This window comes from Dermacentor albipictus, chromosome 7 (genome assembly GCF_038994185.2).
Source record: "Dermacentor albipictus isolate Rhodes 1998 colony chromosome 7, USDA_Dalb.pri_finalv2, whole genome shotgun sequence".
In the NCBI taxonomy this organism is placed as follows: Eukaryota; Metazoa; Arthropoda; class Arachnida; order Ixodida; family Ixodidae; genus Dermacentor; species Dermacentor albipictus.
Window position 1 is genome coordinate 51954677 of NC_091827.1, and position 20229 is coordinate 51974905.

General features: G+C 45.0%; 1 protein-coding gene across 1 annotated transcript; it reads right to left on the reverse strand.

The window, feature by feature from the left end:
- Window positions 1-794: 794 nt before the first annotated feature.
- On the reverse strand, window positions 795-20082 carry LOC135910132 (uncharacterized). The gene is made up of 7 exons (XM_070521257.1): window positions 20014-20082; window positions 19602-19673; window positions 15689-15771; window positions 15095-15163; window positions 13729-13815; window positions 9899-10000; window positions 795-915 (listed from the first exon to the last, which is right to left on the reverse strand). The coding sequence occupies exons 2-6, from the start codon at window positions 19617-19619 to the stop codon at window positions 9955-9957; spliced, it is 303 nt and encodes a 100-aa protein (XP_070377358.1). The 5' UTR covers window positions 19620-19673; window positions 20014-20082; the 3' UTR covers window positions 795-915; window positions 9899-9954.
- Window positions 20083-20229: the final 147 nt, after the last annotated feature.

The following is a 20229-nucleotide window of genomic DNA, read 5'->3' on the forward strand; positions in this document are numbered from 1 at the left end:
CAGCTTTAAAGGTTCAAGCACGCTGGCAGGCCGAAAATGCACGTTGTGTCAGTAAAAGAACGAACAATGACGATGCACAAGAGCAATAACTAAATGTTCACTTATCCAAAACACACTTTTGAAATTGGCTGTATCTTAAGTATATTTTAAATTTAAAGACATCCCTTTGTCCTTGTCTTACAGCTCGCTTGCTTCGTGTTGTTTTTTGATGTGCATCTTTTACGCTTCTCATAACCTTCAGCAACAAGTAAATAGCAGAAGGGCCGAGACAATTACGCCTGCGATTCTGTCATCTCTGCGACGGTAGGATTTCCTCGAAGTGAACAAAACTGCTGTGTTTCCACTCTTGCTTCATCCACACTTTCATCCATACACAACGGGTGGATGGCTAAGGAGGCAGCCAAAAATGAACAGCGTGCGCAAGCCATCTGTGACAGTACAACGATGTCAGCAGTGCCTCTGATGGCGCCAAAGTGATTCAAGCGCCTGTGCAATTCCGTTTGCAATAAAGGTACATCTCGCAGCTGTTTCCACCTGTAAAATCGTGTCTTAACCTGTTGTTCGCCTTATGAAGTGGTAGCCGAACGACATTGAGAAAACACGTGCATTTGAACGCGGATACTTTAGAGACACCTCACGTCGCAGAAGACTTGCGATGTCACCGGCAAGGCGGAAACTGTTCCTAACGCTTGTTGGTTTTAATTATTATACGTATATTTTCGAAAAATATACCTTACGGTGCTATGATCAGTGCATGTTTAGTGAAAGTATTGAACACATGAAGCATTGACGAATTAATAGAAAACTATTTTTATTTCTAAAATCCTTAGAAGGCACAAACTTCACATATATTCACGCGGTGTAGGCTCCAATGTGACATGCCTGGTAGCTATCAATGGTTTGCTGGTGTGGACACTGCAGAAAAAAAAATGTGCACCATGATATTAATATAAACAGATCAAACACTTCGCCTGCGGTAATGCATTAATAATTTCTGCGGTCCAAGTTGTGTACGAAGAGAGAGCTACCTTTTCCCAACGAATGCTATTTAGACTCCTCGCTGTAGGAATGGAGTTTCCTCCTTACCTTTCAATGTGTGCTCATTTGACTGGACTTACTATGCTTTGTGCTCTTGCCCGTAAAATATCCGACTGGAGGCTCCCGACTCTGCCAGGTGGCGTATATTATACTAAGTTGAATATTGAAGACGTGCGCAGGAAGACCCTGGGATTTTTCTGCAGAGTATACAGCTTCTTGTTTTGTTTATTATATGCATTCAACGGTGTCTATCACAAGTTTATAACATTTGTGCCAAGTCAGTCTTATACTAAGCACTCGTTTTGCGTGTGTTTAGTGCATCAAATGTGATAATCAGGTGTTTTACGGTCGGGAAGACGGCGTCCTGCAAAGATCCTCATTGAAATTGAGCTCCTTTCTTAAGTAGGCCTGTGAGTTGATCAGCAGTAGACGCAAAGCTGGGGACAAACTTGCGCAAATAAGACGCAATTCCAAGGTATACCTTCAGCTGTTTAGCACAGGTAGGCACGGATAGCTTGTTACGGTTGCAATTGTTTCAGGAAAGGACTGGACACCGTCCTAAGGTATGGTGTAACCGAGGCACGATGTAGCCGTGAATGCAAACTGTCACTTTCGGCGGTTCAATAGGAATAGGGCATCTTGCAACTTCTCGAGTGCTTTGTCGAGGTTCTTCAGATGATCTACGTCTGTTGCACCGACAAGCGGGATGTCGTCGAGGTACACAACGCAGGCGCAATATGTCAGGAGATCCACTACTGTATTCAAGGCGCGTTAGAACTCACCTGGGGCTGTTCGTAGTTCGCAAGGCATTCGGTTGAACTCACACAAGCCAGAAGGTGTACGACAGCCGGTCTTTCACTTATTCCCCTAAACCACGTTGATTTGCCATTACCCCGCCATTAAATTGAAAGTATCTTGAATTTTGTACGGTGCAAATAATGTCATCAATCATGGCAAGGATAGGTATTGGGCATGGGGGCCGTATTTATCTAGCGATAGTTGAAGCGAAATCGCAGACTGCCGTCTTTTTTTGGGACCAGAACGGCGGCTATCGCACTCGGGCTAGAAGAGGGTGAGATACCGTCCCGTTGTCCTCCCTAGAGCTGCGTACGCACGTGCGCACACTTCCATGCATTTTGTGGCCACACACAACACCCAAGGATATCGATGAAATGCGCACGCATGCGACACCTTTGTGCACACTGTGACTTATTGCGATGAGTCTGTCGTTCAATGAGTGAAAACAAGGGCCTGCGGGTCCTTCTAAACGCTGTTCACTCTTTAATGTGTGTTTGTGCACAATTTGGTTGCTTCACATATAGCGTCTTTATAAATGATTGAAAGATTGGACAAGATGTGATATTTTGTGATTAGGGCTTGTCGCGGTCTCGGAGTCTGGCGTCACACTGAAGGTCACTCTCTAGAACAGGCCCCCGGTGTGTGTGTCTCAAAACGGACACTTGGCCTACGCTACAGGACGTCACAAGGAGGCTGGGAAGAGCCACGCCGTCATACAAACTATTGGCGAATTTTCACGACGGAAGTTTCTAACTTGGATATGAGTACGAGGTCAGTACGTTGGAGCATTTATAAACGGGGTTTGTCCACAAGGGTAGGGGGGAGGCAAACCTATTTGCGGGAAAAAACGCATACCTTAACAGGCCGTAGCACGGATCACAGTACATCGTTTTCATAGTGTGCCGTTGTGAGATGAGAAGAGGACTTGGCACCCGGAGGTGCCGCGTCCCAGAGCTTACACGTACTCATCAACCCAACGTCATCCGATACATTGACCCCGGCACTCCCCCTCTACCTGGGCTGACTGGGCGGGGGGCTGGTTCGGGCCAACGCTCCTTCCCGGACAAGGGGGCTGTTGTGGTGCAGCACAACTGAGTTACAGCACACAACACACAAACAGCCATGCCGGTCTTACAGGACACAAGCCTGAGTGACCCTCGGACTGCCTTGACGCAAAAGAGGTCAAGGCATACAACCCTTGAGACCACGAAAGCCATCCGTGGAGCAGCGTGGATGGCTTTCGTAGGAATGGCACTGGTAGGAATTCCAAATATGTTGAGTATCTCAATATCCACGTTGACTAGGTGGAACGTTGTTTCACGTCGGTAATATATTGACCCCAGCCTCCACTCTTAAGTGAATACACCAAAACGTAACAATGTGCGCCATATCTAAAGATATGCCACTATGATGAATATTCGCTTATTTAAACTAAATGAGGGCACGGTTCAATCTGGCTACATTCCATGCGATACTGATCGATTAGCCTCGTTTTTGGATAACTCGTGCGAACTTTTCGCTTTGTAATACTAACTTTCTTCACAGAGTAACTGTGCTTTCATTCGAGGCCGCCTAAACTGTCGCACAAGAAATAACCCTTCTTTATAACGAATCAGTTCTTGCATGGCCAGCGAGTGGCGCGGCTAGCTGCGTGAAACGTACCGACGCATCCCATCCTAACTTCTGCAAATTAATAGTACAACTTAGTGTTTCGTACGAACAGTTTCATGTTATGTTATAGTCTGCAGGAGCCAACGTTTAGGTATAAGCAATTTTAGCATTCTAGACCAGTGTTAGTGCTTTAAACAAGAAAATTGGTGCGCATGATAATGTGGCTGTCCTAACGCAAAAACAAGCCGCATTTGAGTGCAAGTTCAAACATCGTTCTGTGTGTCAATGAAAAGCATAGACTAATCGCAGTCTTCCTATTAGTCCGCCACATAGATGGCTGTTTCAGTATTTCTTTTGCCTAAATGTCCTGCTCAAGATTTTGGCGTATGTTTCCATGTGTTGCCTGGAATGTAAACACTGTCAAGCGGCATCCTGGCTTAATTGATAAAACCCTCAGAGAGTAGAGCACTACAGCGAGAGGTCACACAGCTGAGCCAAGACAGGCACAAGGCTTCCAACGACTCGTTGTCGTCGTCTTTTTTGGAGCAGTGTCTGCTGCTCGTTCTTCTCTAGTAGAATGATGTCCCTGGAGAAGAGGAGCCGTCCCGGTGACCTACGTGCAGCATAGCACAGGTGGATCAAAGTAAGGCTTTAGGTGCTGAACGTGCACGATTTCGTGCCATCGGCCGCGCTTATCCCAAGGTTGCTCAAGGGGTTCTACAAAATACTTAACTGGAGACGTTTGACTGGCGACATGGTAGGTACCCTGGCACTTGAAAACGAGTTTGGGTGAAAGTGCATGGCTGGTAGCGGGCAGCCAATGCCATGCTAGTGAGTCAGGGGCATAGGGTGCAGGAGAGACGAGAATATCCCGAAGGCGCTTCTGTCACTGCTGATCTTTCGAAGCAAATGTGCTGGCGAGCTTTCGGCACTCTTCCGCGTCTACAGCAACTTCGGACAGGGAAGTAGACTCCGTTGTGTTAGGGCGATACGGAAGGTTGATGTCCATTGGGCAGGAAGACTCGCGTCGGTAAAGAATAAAGAATGGGGAAGATCCTGTAGTGGTCTGTGTAGAGGCATTATAAGCTTACGTCACGAAAAGCAGAGCACAGTCCCAATTGATCTGGTCAGATGCGACGCACATAGCTAACATGAAGCCAAGAGCGAGGTTAAAGCGCTCAGTCATCCCATTAGTTTGCGGGTGGTATGCAATAGTGTAACGGTGAATTACATGGCATTCCTTGAGTGGGGCTTTTATAACGTCTGAGAGAAAAACAGAGCCTCTGTCGCGCAGCAATTCATGGGAGCTCTATGACGAAGTATGCTGTTACGTTCTAGGAATCAGCAACAATACGCGCAGATGCGTTGGGCAGAGGCGAAGTTTCTGCGTGAAGCGTAAGTTGGTCTATCGGCACAATCAACCATCGGTTGTCGTCTGAAGTAATCGGAAGGGGCCCATAAAAATGAACTCAGACTCGGTCAAAGTGCACCCTGGGCAAGAGAAGGGTTATAGTGGAGCAGCTGAGGTACGAGGGCTATCCTCTTGGCTTTGCCAAGTTAGGCAGGAGGGGACATATTGGAAGATGGACCGGTACATCCCACGCTAATAATAAAGGAGTTGGCGAGACGTGTATGTTTTTAGTACTTGTGCATGTGCGCATCGCGGGTCATCGTGATATGCTGCTGATTTGTCCGAACGTAAATGCCGAGGAACCACGAGTAACCATTTTCGGCCGTCTAAGAGGTACTTACGCCAGTATAGGAGCCCTTCACCAACAGCGAAGTGGTGCGGTTGGCAACGCAAATGACGGCCAGGAGAAGGTGCTGATGCGTGCGACATAAAAGCCATCATAGCAACAATTTATTGATCATTCTGCTGCTGCGAAAGCGTGTCACTGCGAAAGTGAGGGGTGACTTGGATATTCGTGCTGTCTGATAACCAGCTGGGGAGCGAGACAAGGCATCCGTGTCCGAATGTTTATGGCTAGAACGGTACAACACACGAATATCGTGCTCTGCGGGGCGGAGTGCCCACCAAACGAGGTGACTTGAAGGATCTTTCGAGAACGACAGCCACCAGAATGCATGGTGGTCAGTTATGACCTCGAACGGGTGGCCGTAGAAGTAAGGAACAAATTTCGTCATGTCCAAAATGATAGCCAATGATTCTTTTTCTGTAACAGAATAGTCTGCTTCTACTTTCTTGAGTGCTAGCGAAAACAACGACGTATTCATCGAAGCCAGTCTTTCCTTGTGCAAGAACTGCGCCATTGCCGACGCCACTGGCATTCATGCGTATTTATGCCGGTGCGCTTGTGTGCAAATGTCGGAGTGGGGGGAGGGTGAAGTTAGAAAACGACACAGTGCCGTGAATGCGGCATCGCAAACTGGCGGCCATGCCAGGACGTCATGGGTACCCGCGAGAAGCTACGTCAAAGACGCTATTATTGTGGTGAAGTTGCGTATTGAACGACGAGAGAGAGAGAGAATAAACATTTTTATTAGGGAAATGCAGCTAGGGAGAGGCGTCCTCATTCCAGAATGCCTTGAGCTCGGGCCGCGTCCTGGGCCCTCGCAATCAGCCGTTGCTGATCCTCGAGGTCGGAGCTGGCCAAGGCTCTCTCCCAAAGCTCGTTAGTGGGGTAAGGGTTCGGATGATTTAATGGTGCCGCTCTGCAACCCCATACTATGTGCCTGAGGGACCCGGGCTCTGCGCAGAAGCGGCATTGCGGAGAGAATTTTGTAGGGTCTATGAGGTGATTTCTGGTTGGGTGGGGGAATGTATTAACCTGTAGAGCTCGGAGGAATCGCTCCTGCTCTCTAGGTAGTGACTTGTGTGGGGGTGCATATGTTCTGCGGGTTAGCTTGTAGTGTTGTGTGTTGTCTTGGTAAGAGGCTAGAGGGTGTATGCGCTCGGGTTCAGATTCCTCGGCGTCGGCTCGGTGGGTCAGATCTCGAGCCACGTGGTTGGCGACCTCGTTGCCAGGAATGCCTTGATGAGCTGGAGCCCAGATGATCATGACTGATCCCGTTGGCGGCTTTTGATTGATGATCCGGAGTGTAGTGGCATGAATTCTGCCGCTAGCAAAGTTGCGGCACGCCTGTTGGGAGTCGGTCACTATGACTTCAACCTCTGTTTGGAAGAGAGCGAGGGCTATGGCCGCTTCCTCGGCTTGGAGGGGATTGTTTCGTGTGACCGAAATGCTGCTTCGATGTTCTGTGTTGACGACTACGGTTATTGAACGACGAAAGTATGACCATAATCCGATTAGGCTGCGCTACGAAAGTATGACCATAATCCGATTAAGCTGCGCAGTTCTTATGTGCTCTTCGGTCGCAGGAATTCGGTGACGGCTTGGAGTTTGGTTGGATCAGGGAGCACACCATCTTTTGAAACAACGGGGCCAAGGATGACTAGCTGCCGGGAATCAAAGCGACACTTCTTTAAGTTGACCTGCAGTCTAGAATCCTCGAGGCAAGTGAGCACGAGTTTGAGTCGGAGGAGGTGAGAAGAAAAGCTCCGGGAAAAGATGACAATGCCATCGTGATAACAAAGACACGTTGCCATTTGAGACCCCGGATGATCTTAGCCGTTTTCGTTTCTAACGTGGAAGCGGATTACACAGGCCAAAGTGCATCACGGTAAATTCATAAGCCGTGAGGCGTAACCAATGCCGTTTTTTGACGGTTTGCCTTAGCCAACTCGACTTCACAATAACCGCATCGTAAGTCTGAGGATGAAAACAATTCAGCGTCTTGGAGGCCGTCCAGTGCGTCGTCGATACGGGGAAGAGGATAGACATCTTTCCGACTTATCTTGTTGAGTTTCAATTTTCCGCACAAAAACGAATTGTCCCATCTTTCTTTTTGACGAGCTCTACCTGAGAGGCCCAGGGACTCTGGTGGCTGTATCACGCCGCGTTGGGGCCTGTATCCAACGTTCTCATCGAGGACATGGCACTCCCTGTGGACACATAGTATGGACGGTGGCATGGTGGTGCTTGGCTGCGGGTGTCGATGTGATGAACGACTTCGGAGGTGCATCCTAAAAATTACCGCTGGAGGTCGAAAGAACTTCGGAATTAGTTAAGGAGGTTGACGATCTGCGCCCACTGACTCGGTGTGAGGCAGGGATCAATAGACGGCGCAAACGTTCTGTCACATACAGGCAGAAAGACAGAAAGAGCCATGGCGTCAACCTGAAGAGTGTCGAATTCGTCAGCAGTACCGATGTACTTGCCATGATGTAAGGTTGGTTCACATGAAAACGGATTACAAACGTAAAGTGCGCTTGAGCCCTGGCGAAAGGGAAAAAGGGCAAAGGGAAGAAAGAAGGGATGACTGCGTGCAACAAATTTAGACGGTGTGAAGAGAACGTTGGAATCGTAGAAGGTCGCGCAGGAAATGGGCACAAGGGCGGAAGAGAAAGGGGGGTTGTCAGTGTCGGTCGCGACGAACACTCGATCGAATGATAGAGGCAAATCTTCAGAAAGACTGCCGCAAAGTGGGATCAGTGCAAATTCTGCACGGGCACAATTAATAACTGCGTGATGGGATGAGAGGAAGTCCCATTCTAGAGGAAGCCTCATCTATAAGAGCAGTGGGGCAGAACAACACACTCAATGTGGTATAAACCCTCTTGTATGACGACATGGACGGTGCTTGTTTCTAAAGCCTCAATTTGCTGAGCGCTTGCTGTGCGTAGGAAAATAGCAGGGAATAAGCGTGGGCTTGAGGACTTCTAAGTTATTGCAGTTCTTGCCTCCGCAACTGTGCCTTTCAGTTTTCCTCCGCAGCTGGAGGGCGGAAGACGATGGGGGACTGCGAACCTCAACGGGGAAGTGGAGACCGATGAGTGTTGCAGCTTTGAGGAACAGGATACGAGGGAGCAAAGTGCGGTACTGGTGAAGCATAGGGTGGGTTGGAGTCAGGAGCGTTCCCTTGCAGTCTCTCAGTATTGGGAGGATACCAATCTCGCGGGCAGCAGAACCGTGCCACATGGCCAGCAAAGTCACACGTGAAGCAGATCGGCCGGTTGTATTTAGTATCCCGCCGATTGCGAAGAGGGGGCCTTGGTAAGGGTGTACAATGCTGAGCCGAGCCTAGGGGCTGCGGAGGCGTGCAAAAGCCGCTTCTGGACAAGCAGCTCGCAGCTGCAGAATGTGAGGCGTAGAAGCTGCTTGTGGGTGTGTATTGCGCAACTTCAGGCGAAGGTCATGGACTGGCGATGACGGCAGCGTATGTGCGCGGAACCAGCGCTCGAGGTGCCTGATATGCGAGAGGTAGTGTGTCGTGGTCTTGTTGATGTATGACATGTTGGAATTACGGTGACCAAGAGGGCTGAGACGACTGAGTAGCAGACAGCAATGACAGTTAGTGCGCGACTTTCTCGCGAATGAATTGTTTGATATGGTTGAGGAAGAGGCAGTGGGCAGGAGTAGCACTAGAACTGTCGGTTGTGGTCAAAACGGCGTCGTCCTGCGCGACAACTCAGGGCGTAGTAAGTCGTTGTTTGCGGAGCTCGTCGTATCTCTGGCACAAGGTAATGACGTCGTCAAACGTTTCAGGAGTTTTCGCCAAAAACATTAGCAAGGCGTCATCATCTATGGAATTCATGACATTATCTTTTAGGTGTCGGGTGCAGTCGGAAATAATGAACCCGCAAAGGTCAACTACGTGTTCTATGTAGGTGGTAAAGTTTTGACGCATTTTCTCAGCGCTACCACGCAAGCGTTATTTCGAGCGAAGCTTGCGCAGTGCAGGGTGGCCGAAGATTTCTCTAAAACAATTATTCAATGCTGTCCAGCTGCAAAGATTGGATTCATGATTTCGGAACCAGAGGTTAGCCACTCCATAAAGACCGGAAATGACGTGAGTCAGTTTAGCTGTGTCTTCCCATTTCGTAAGCGCAATGACGAGGCCGTATGACGAGAGTCGATCCTCCACATCACGGTCGTCGCTGCCGCTGAAATCTCGAGGAGCTCATTGGCGTAGAGCACCGAAACAGTCGACAGGCAATGCCTGGGGCGTATCGGGCTGCCCAGCGTTATGAAGCATGGCAGAAACGGTAAGGAGCGCCCGGTAGCGGAGTTACAGAATTGTAACTGACCGAGAACGTTCACTAAGTGTCAAGATGCGTTCTGGTTTATTTGATGAAACCCTCAGAGAGAAAAGTACTGCAGCGAGAGGTAATACAGCTAAGGCAACACAGGCACAAGGCTTCGAAAAAATTGTTTTCGTCGTCTGTCACCAAGCAGCGCACGGTACTCGTTCTTCTCCAGCACAACAGACACACAAGTGGGACAAAAGCTGCCATCATTGAATATCAACATTCATGTAACATATTAATAAAAATTGCTACTGTAATTTTATATCTTTGAAGGTTAATTTATCAGGGTATGCTAGTATTCAAGTGACTTGTGATGTGTTTAGTAAATGTAATTCCACTCACCGCACTCGCAAATGCACTCCTCGGGGGTATCCGTGCATATAAGTTCTTTGGGTGGCTTACAAGCCCCAATCCACGCTTTGTCGCAGGCCTCTTTTACTCTTGCTATTGCGGCAAAAAAAAGAAAATGATAAAATAAATCAAGGTGTCGTCACGTTGTAGTGGTGCTCATGATCGACGCATGGCCAAAACTGTGAGTAACGACTATAACTGCTTAAAGGGCGAACAAGCACCGAGCAAAACAAGTAACAGTGAAGTGCACTGCTACCAGCGAGTGAGGACATCGATCGTCAAGAATCAGATTTTCCGGGTCAGGCGCATCGGCCATTCGTACTTGACTCATCGAAGGTTCATGCATAATCGCTGGTTTCCACGCGTTTTCCTAAAATAACGCCATTGTTCGCTTCACGGGTCGCAAAGTTTTTAGTTACCACACAACATTTTCCTTTGCTTAAGAGGACGCTTTATCTTGGGGGCTCCTATCTAAATATCTGTAAAAGGAGAATTCGTTGTTTTCCCCACCACTACACCAAATTTGACGAGGCCTGTTGCATTTAAAAGGAAAACTGAAAATCGAGTGACAGTGTGTTTTAAATTCTTGGATTACGTTGTCATTTTTTGATTGAAACTTGGAAAAAATTGCAAAGTTCCCGACAACGAAACTATCAAGTTTACAACTACATAACTCAACAACGAAAAATTACATCTCAATTCTGTGGGTCGCGTCTAATAGTACATTCAGAGCGGACAAAATTGATTTGTCAGCCGTGGTTTTCACAACAGGTAGTTTAATGCAAATGTAGCTTCTGCAGGACCCTTGTACACAATCTATTTACATCATGTAATTTATAAATTGACATAAAAAATTTGTCCACTTTCAATGGTGTAATGAATGTGGTTTACAGAACCGCGATATCAGTTTTCGATGCAAAGCTAATAATGTGTAAACTTCGCGCTTCTCTTTTTTTCCGACTTACAAAATTTTGAAACTTTAAACAACATTCACACCCTAAATCGAAATTTTGGTTTCAACAGTGACTAGAATTTACTTTCTCGCTCAATTTCAATAAACATCATTAAAATCGGTCCAGGGGTTAACTTAAAAGCGTTTTTACGTTTTACATGTATTTAAATAGGCCGCGTCAGAGTGTGGCCCGAGCTAAAGCTTCCTCTTAAAACTAAGGCGTGAGACTGGGAACTGTGCAGAACGTTGGGTCTTGATAAGTAACCTAAAAGTATTGTAAAAATTGAAAGAATGGCGTTAGTTGTCTTTTCTTAGGGCTAATATCATTAGGATGACGCTGGAATAATATTTCGAAGATAACCATTTCTGCGTCCCAAGCAAAGGCTTTTCGTAATTCTAGATTTGTTTATTCTTAAACGTTCTATCCGCGTTTTACCTTATGCTAACCCTCGTGCTAACGGAGGCTTAAAGAGTTTTTTCTAGATGTGGGAGGTCTATATAATTTCCTGCCATATGACACATTGTTATGCAGTAATTAGGAATCTCTAAATAAATTCGGGCTGACAACTTCTCGTGTGGCGTAGGCATCTCCGTTCAATTTTTATGAAATTCTATTGTTTTTACTTCGAAGTTTACTCAAGGGAACTACATTCCTATATTCAAAAGGTTTTCGGTACAAGCTGCTGTCTGGATTCAATTTTAAGCCATTTTTCATAGCAAAGATTGACTGACGTATCTCCCAGCGCCCTGACGAGAATAGTAAGTGCATAGTTCATTTTAGGTATGGTGAGATTTTACTCTGTCCAGGAATTGTACATTTCAGTGTGTGCAACCTGGGTGCGATGACATCGTATAGATTATACAAATGTGTCCTTTTCCAATCGTATTCACAGCTGAGGTGCAAGTGGAGCGAATAAATTGCTCCTTAGATGTTAAATTTGTCTTCACTGATCCCTCCACTTGTTTGTGCTATGCACCTAGAGTAGATAATGCACTTCTTACATTCTGTGCATTCAATTATTTAGCAAACAGCATAATTAACGGGTCCCGTTATAGGCGCTATGTGTTCGTGCCAACAAGCCCGGTGCGCTACTATTCTGTCGGGAATTCAGAGCTAGTTATAAGGCAGATTCCAGAGATGTGCTTGAATAATGCACTTAATAAGTGCGGTCAACGTTTATTCGAGGCAAGTTTCAATAAACAAGCATCACGGTTCCTAAAACTTGGCTTCACCCGACTTCATGCTGTCTGTATAGCAGAAGGGTTACTCTTATGTGTTCGTGCCAGTAATAGGGTGCCTAACGCAGAAGCTTTCCCTACTTTTCAGATGACAAATGTAGCAGCTATTTCCTACATCTACCAGATGTATCAGTACATGAACATGAACATGAATGTGCAGCTCTCGCAGAAACATATGAAAGCCACTTGTAAAGAAAAAAGCAGGAAAAATTCTTGGTATGGGAAGCGTTAATGATGAATCGTAGTAAGCTATAGTGTAACCCATTTTACGTTAGACAAACATAGCGGCCCACAAATTAAAGGCTAAAACAGCATAGTGATGAAGGTAATGTAAGGCCATCTGATGTTCTTCTCCCGCTACATTGCCAGAGGTGCCAAAGGTGTCAACACCTTTTCGATAAAACCATTACAGTAACCACAAAAAATTGACGTCACCCGCGTATTAACTGAAGCCGGAAGGAATTCACTATTTCCGTGACCCATTTCACTAAAATAACGCTTCTTTAAGCTTGACTAAAGAGTTTAATTTTCTCTGCATGCCATGACATTATGTCTTTTCTGAATTCTTTTGGGTGCTACGTACTGTTCCTTTTTGGTTTCAAATGCATAAGCGTTTCTATGCCTACCCAACGAGGAAACTTGTGTGTCCGTCGCCTAAACGAAATGGTTAAGAAAAAAAAATATTTTATAAAAATAGGATCAATTCCAAAAGAAAAACGTCGTCGCTTCATAGTTACGAACCTACGATCCCAGTTCAGAGGGCAAATATCTTAGCTAGAGGGTTAACACCCACTCCTACAGAAGGTGAATATATGTCAACCATATGAATGCTTTCTACTGGCGGTGCAAACGGACGTCAAAGGAAAACAGCTTCTATAGAGACTTTCTTGAAATATTTTAATGGTGCAATAAAAGCTTTCTCTAGGACTACATGTAAACACGACTTGGGCCATTGCAGGCAATAGGAAATTTCGGTTTTGCAAAAATTTAGAGCCAAACACGCCACATCCACGAAGCGTTCCCGTGGTCACGGGATGCGCCTTCCGTTAGGGCATTCCTTCACCGACGTAAATGCAACCGATCTTTTGGGTCACAAGCGCTGCGCGTCGCGCAACACAGATACATAACCAGTCAACGAGTTCATAAGGATCATAAGGAATGATGATGGCTTAATGGGTCTCATCACGGTTGATAATACTTTGATGCGCATGGATCAGCTGTGCAAGAGCCGTAAGGGCTTATACTGGCAGGAACAATTCAGATAACTTGATAAGGAGCGATAAGGGTTGATAAGGGTCGGATCAAGTCCAATAATGTTAATAAAGACTTGTTCGGCATTTACTTCCATATGCTACTATATTGATGTCTAAGAGAGTGCAACTGGCTTGTTACTACTGCAGAACCATTTCCTGAAAATTTGGAGAGTATGTACAGAATACGTCTTGCTCATTTCACTCGCACTTGTCAGCTCACAAATAATGTAGACGATGAAAGCTAGAACTACGCTGTCCACGATAGATGATATATGTGGTGTAAGAGCGCGTTATATACATCATATTTATTGAAAAGTCATCTACGATGACGCAAGAATCGCTTTCAGTTTGTATTATGAAATGCAGAGTAGGCTTACTGCAGGTTTTGTAGGGTTGTTTGCCAATGTAGAGGCAGTTTTTCCTTCTCCCTGGTGGACATCTGAGCCCAGTGCATTGTAGATACCCTGTGGATGCAGGTAAGTGCAATAATAATTGTCATGAGAAGTCATGTTCTTGGAACTAAAATAAATGACAAGTTTATCTCCTGCCGTTTAGAGGCATACATAGCTTATACAGAAGGAAAGGTTTAAAACTGGTATACAATAAATGCAGACGGCCAATAATGTTTTACTACAAGAAATAGTTGGTAAGCACCCAACTATTTCACATGCATCAAACCTAAGTTATCGCAAGACGGCCAAATAATTTTTTACACTTCCTGGGAGACAAATAGTTCCTCTGCATAATTGCCGCACATCAGAGGAAACTGCATTTATTATAGAAGGATTATTCGGGCTGTGATCTTTTTTTGTTCGTCGTCTGTCAGCATATAATTTAGGTGGCTAAAGAGGAAGTCCCATCAAATACGGTTCATTGGGCATTTTCACTTGAAGGCTGCTGGATAAAACAACTGTTCATCTCAGCTTGAGTGCTTCGAAAACGCTTGAGCATGATGCCGCATATCTCTAAACTAGTGCTATTCCTTATATTTATTAGAAGTCGATACGCCTGACAAACTCACCGGCTATAAGTCGTAAAGTGCAATATCTGCCGTAAGGAAATAATTTCACAAGTTAATAATTTGATTATATTATAGCGTATTTCAATTTTTTGTCAAAGTATTGCAGGTCTCTCTGAAAAACTCAGCTCACGAACTAGAATGATGTTTTCGAAAAGGTAGGTTTCTAAAATTGCATAAAACTCCAAAAGGCCCACCTGATAAACATTTCTTGTATGTGTGTGAAAATGTTAAAAGGAGATAGGTTGGATTGAATAAAACCAGCCCTCTATGCTATGACCTATAATGGCAGAAGGTTAGAGAGACATAAATAAATAAATAAACGAGAGAAAATGTCTGGACAGCTTAGGCTGGTGAAATGGTCTTCGAACTAAAGGCAAATAAGTCACGCTGTGGTGATCACCTTTTTGGGCACCACTGCATGGCTGTCATTCAAGAGGCATTTCTAGTATGTCTACCTGTTTAGCCGTAGTAAATCGAGAACGTGACGGCAAAATGAGCCGAACAATATGGGTTTTGAACGATGAGGAATGGCTCTTTAACGAGGTTAAAATTTAATGCAACTGAAGGCAATGAATATAAGTGACGAATGAAGGGCCGTTTCCGCTGAGGTTAGCATTATACTCAATTATATTGAGTATAATGCTAATGCTCTTCGTGAGCTTAAGATCGTAGAAGCTCTGACAATGAAACATTACTAAAGAAAAAAAATACTTCAACTTTACCTGTAGCTTCGACGACAAACCAAAGTAGTGGAACGGCCAGGATCGAGAAAATAAGTATCCGTAGCATTGCTGGTAGAAAGATTGATGTTCATTAATTATTGCACCATTCAAACCTTACAATCCGTATGTTCAAACAAACTCGGAAAATGTTTTCTCCAGTTATTTGGGATATTTATTCGAATGCAACAATTACAAAACTGGCATTCCTTAACGGCCCTCATATTTATATCACTTTATGGTACATTCACCAAGATAGGTTACTGACATAGTTCCTAGGAGTATTCTTGACCACAATCGCTCATACATTTCGGAGTATATTGCGAAAAAGGCAGTTGATGCGATCGGTTTCATAAATGGTGAAAGAACGCTGAATTTATTTCTGTACATAGTGAGCCAGTTACGTATTGAGAATGAACATGAAATCTAAAACTAGTGTTAGGCAACAATATTCACAAAAAAAGCAATTCTGAAAGGCCTGTCAATGGCTATCTTAGAGAAGGCATTGCATCTATAGCAAAAATGGTATCTTTAAGATTAAAAATAGCTATTTTAGGGTTTACAATAAAATGATTCCACTAAGATCAAGCTACTTACGGTGTTCTTTGATTCTTTAGCTGTACTATAAGTTCATAAAATGATATTCTATACAGGCTGCTCATATCTTCATCTTGCTCCTCCTGCAATTTACGCAAAAAATTCCACAAAAGAACGAAAATGGTGCATTCTTTTTTTTTCACACATACCCCACGAATAAGCAGTATAGCAATCCTTAGAGAGCAATCTCACACCGCCTCTCTTCCTACCGGCTAATCGCGTGTTTCCCAGCTTTCACAAAGCAGTAGGTCAATACATCAAATCAGGCTTAGCCACAAATGGTATGCTTGTCCCAGTGCATTACGTGTCCCTTATTAGTAGTTATATACAATTAGAACCGTGTGCAGTGTCCTCGAGATAACAAAAACACGTGTGCCTTGCACTATACAGACCGCCTTCAATGGCCTACCTTCCAGGATCGGTGAAACTGCTCTCGAGCATAGCTTTGGTTTTCTTACATTCAGTGCGGCGCACAGATGGGGATATGACGTCAGCAAGAGAAATTACAGCATTCTCGCGACGAATATAATAGAAAAACCTCAGCATGTAAATGTATATTGGTTAGGAGCCAAAACTTGGTTAGGAGCCAAAACTGCTTGGAACCTTGAGTTTTGTAGTACATCGCGCGAACGGTCGTGGTAGAGAAACGGAAGGTGATATAAGCGCGCGTTGCCATGATAGGCACACGACAAACTGCCTTAAAATATTTAGACTTGAGGGAAAGTTTCGTTAACAAACGATAACACGGCAATCAGCACCCGAATACGACGAGAGAAATTATTGACACGTGGAAAATTTCCTTGAAGTAAGTATGGTTTGCGAGACAAATGCTTGTAAGTACTGAACTTTCTAAAAGGTGAGGGGAATATGCGCTCACCGAGAGGACAGCGTCCGCACGAGACCACCACCAGGCACCTTACTGAGACATGGAGTGCTTAGTGGCGGGAACAAAGCCCCCCTTCTCTGCCGGCCAAGCGCAGGAAACGTGCGTTCCGATCGCTCAATGCTTCGCGGACATTGTATAGTTCTAGAGTCTAGGAAAAGCTCTACCAGGTGCAAGCGCGGCACTCCTAGCGTGGGAAGCTGGCCCGAGTAACTATCTGAAGGACTGCTGCTCACGAGGGCGAAATACCTTCGTGTAATTATAATAACACTAATAAGACTTTTTTCTAGAGAAAAGTGTATAATAGCTGTGTCTTACCAGTACTCACCTACGGGGCAGAAACCTGGAGGCTTACGAAAAGGGTTCTACTCAAATTGAGGACGACGCAACGAGCTATGGAAAGAAGAATGATAGGTGTAACGTTAAGGGATAAGAAAAGAGCAGATTGGGTGAGGGAACAAACGCGAGTTAATGACATCTTAGTTGAAATCAAGAAAAAGAAATGGGCATGGGCAGGACATGTAATGAGGAGGGAAGATAACCGATGGTCATTAAGGGTTACGGACTGGATTCCAAGGGAAGGGAAGCGTAGCAGGGGACGGCAGAAAGTTAGGTGGGCGGATGAGATTAAGAAGTTTGCAGGGACGGCATGGCCACAATTAGTACATGACCGGGGTTGTTGGAGAAATATGGGAGAGGCCTTTGCCCTGCAGTGGGCATAACCAGGCTGATGATGATGATGATGAATAAGACTACTTTCGAAAAAGACAATGTCCCAGAAGGCTGTGCTACGAGTGCTATGGCTGATAATACTCAATATATATATATATATATATATATATATATATATATATATATATATATATATATATATATATATATATATATATATATGTTGGTGCGTGTGAATGTGTGTATTCTGGAACCGCTTCCATGTGGCCTTTTGAGAGGCTAAGTCCTGCTGCTTACGATATTTCTTTATTACTCTGAGTCATCTAAGACTTCTTCTGTGTCGATGGAAGTGCTCGTTGTTAAAGTATCTTTTCTTATCTGATATCTACGTGACCCATATAAAAGAAAAAATGGCAATAGCAGTATCAGTATCAGTAGGGCTGAATAATATTCAGCTTCATTACAAATAATCATAGATATTTGGCCACGTTTTCAAGGAACATGAACGTTTGCTTTCTTTTGTTGCAGTTGGCCATTTCAATCTTCCTAACAGGTTACGCACGCCAGGTGGAATTCCCGCAGATGTTAGCCGAGAAATTGAAACGGCGCTTCCGAGGCTCAACAGTGATGGCCCATTCTGATGCTCAAGCCAAGGAACCACCTGTGGACAATATTTCAATCTTCCGAAGGTCTTATCAGGAGCGCCGTCCCTTGATGACAGCAATAATGAAGCGCTGCGCCCCATAGAGGACTGACACGCGAGCACTGTGGTATTGATGCACAATTTTGTGTTCGAGGCGTTTGTACTTAGCAGCACATCCCTGCTCTCAAGTGCGCTCATCAAGTGAGTTTTCAATGCCGTTGCCAGGTGTACGCTGATGAAAAGAAGGGAAGGTACGTAAGAAAAATATAAAGAGCAATTCTTAGTTAAAGTGACATGGGAAAGACTGAAGAAGGCACTTTGAAAGAGTTATAGCAGTTCACTTAATTTATGGTCATTGTGCAGTTTCTATAAAAGTATGGCTAAAAGTAATGCTAAGCGAATCGATTGGTTTCCCAATAATTGCTGAATTTTCATTGCAAATAATTTGTTCATAGTACTATACAAAATTTTCAGAGAAGTAATGGTTTTTGGTTGCATTTATTTATGTAGCACGTACTAGTATGATTTCAACGCGGATATTTTACAAACACCTGACGTGGCGAACCAAAGAACTTGCAGTGTCGCTGGAAGCATGGAATTTTAGCGCCGATGAAATGACCAACTTGATATCAGCGCTACATGTGGAAAGCAGCTCCCTCTAGCTTGTAGCGATTCGTGAGATTCCGAAGTTTGTTATTGTGTTTTTCCTAACGTTTTTTTGGCTATACCTAATACGCGTAAATGTTGTGAAAGTGAGCCTTATGCTGTGTTCACACTACGGTCGTAACGCGCGTAACAGCTCTTTTGGCGTATCGAAAGTAACGGCTGTAAAAAACGTTACGGCAGTTAAGCCGGCACCTTTGTTCACATTTACTGCTGCATAAATTACGGCTTTTACAACAGGCCAATCAAATTTGGAGCTGCAGAATGGACGTCACCAGCGGTCCAATATGGCTCCTGCCAACATGCGAGCGCTGGCCGAGATCGAAGAAATTCACGCTCAAAACAAACTTATAGTCATGTATTCAATCGCCCAAAGACGACGAAGGCGACGCAGAAGGGTTTGGGTGCGGCAAGTATTTCTCGACAGGGCCGCGGACGGCGATTTTCACAACCTTTTCGCCAAGCTCCGAGTTGGTGACGCTGCGATGTTTCATAACATCATGCGCATGTCGCCCCAGCAGTTCCGCTTCCTTGAAAACTTAATGAGACCACTCATCGAAGTTCGGAGCACGCATCTGCGGCCATCGATTTCCTCGGCGGATAAACCAGATGAACTGAAAACAGTCTCGCAAGGCGCACTGCAAAAATTTTCACGAACACAGCCAATCGTGCGCACGGAATGGCGGAATGGCACTTCCCGCGCCCGGAGCTGTCTGCAGACGGGAGGACGGAAGTGTCGTCACCGGTTGTTGAAAGCCGAAAGCTTATCGGTCATTGGATGTGTCGCAACGGTCGTAACATAACAGTCGTAAATGTTGCTGACCCTTCAACACTCTCACCCACGATTTTTGCGAGAATTGCGCGCCTTGGTACCTTTACGTTCGCAGTCTGAACTAGACGCATACGCTTGTTGCGCTTCCGCTTACGTATGTTACGAAAAATCGGCGCCTTACGAACGTAGTCTGAACATAGCATAATTGCATGTTCTGTAAAACAGCTGTACAATACATAATCACAAATACACAGAACAGAATTTATTCGGCAATACATACACCTACAGCTTGAGGCATTGTTTCTTCCAAATGGTATTTCTGGTCGCTATTGACGTATTCTCCACGTTGAGACTGTAGAACAAAGATGTACCAGAAAAAAGTTATTACCAATTAGGTAGCAAACAAAGTCACAGTTTCGCCCGAAAGACGTAACATCGATTGCCCTAGCAATTAAGTAGAAAACTAAACGAAGTAAGGATGGTAGTTTTAACATGTTCCTATGGTGGGCAGCGCAACCCGGACAAAAGACAAGAGGAAGAACACAATACGAGCACAATACGAGTACTTCTCGTCTTTCGTCCAGGTTGCGCTGCCCACCAATAGGAACATGTTCAATCGCCAAATTGCCCAGATCGCCATGTTAATGGTACTTTTAACAGCTTTATGAACTCGAAAGAATTCGAATACTTACGATATTAGTAAGCACAGCGTCAAGCACGCACAGGAAAACATAAACAGCTCGCACTCTATGAGCACGGAGACTCGCTTCAAAGCGCTGGCATTAGAAAGGGCGACAGCAGCAGCGAGCGAATTGACCTCCATGCTGCCGATCATTTCATCGCGAACTAAGCTCCTGGTAGAAAGCAGCACGTACGAAGCTACCAGCTCTCGGGGCTCCTAGACTTTG

Bases quoted from the DNA above. Each gene is read 5' to 3' on its own strand.
- LOC135910132 (XM_070521257.1), bottom strand. The intron at 13,816-15,094 runs GTAAAGTTGAAG...CTGCATCCACAG, and splicing joins GTTTGTCGTCGAAGCTACAG to GGTATCTACAATGCACTGGG. The intron at 10,001-13,728 runs GTAAGCCTACTC...TTGCCGCAATAG, and splicing joins ACAACCCTACAAAACCTGCA to CAAGAGTAAAAGAGGCCTGC.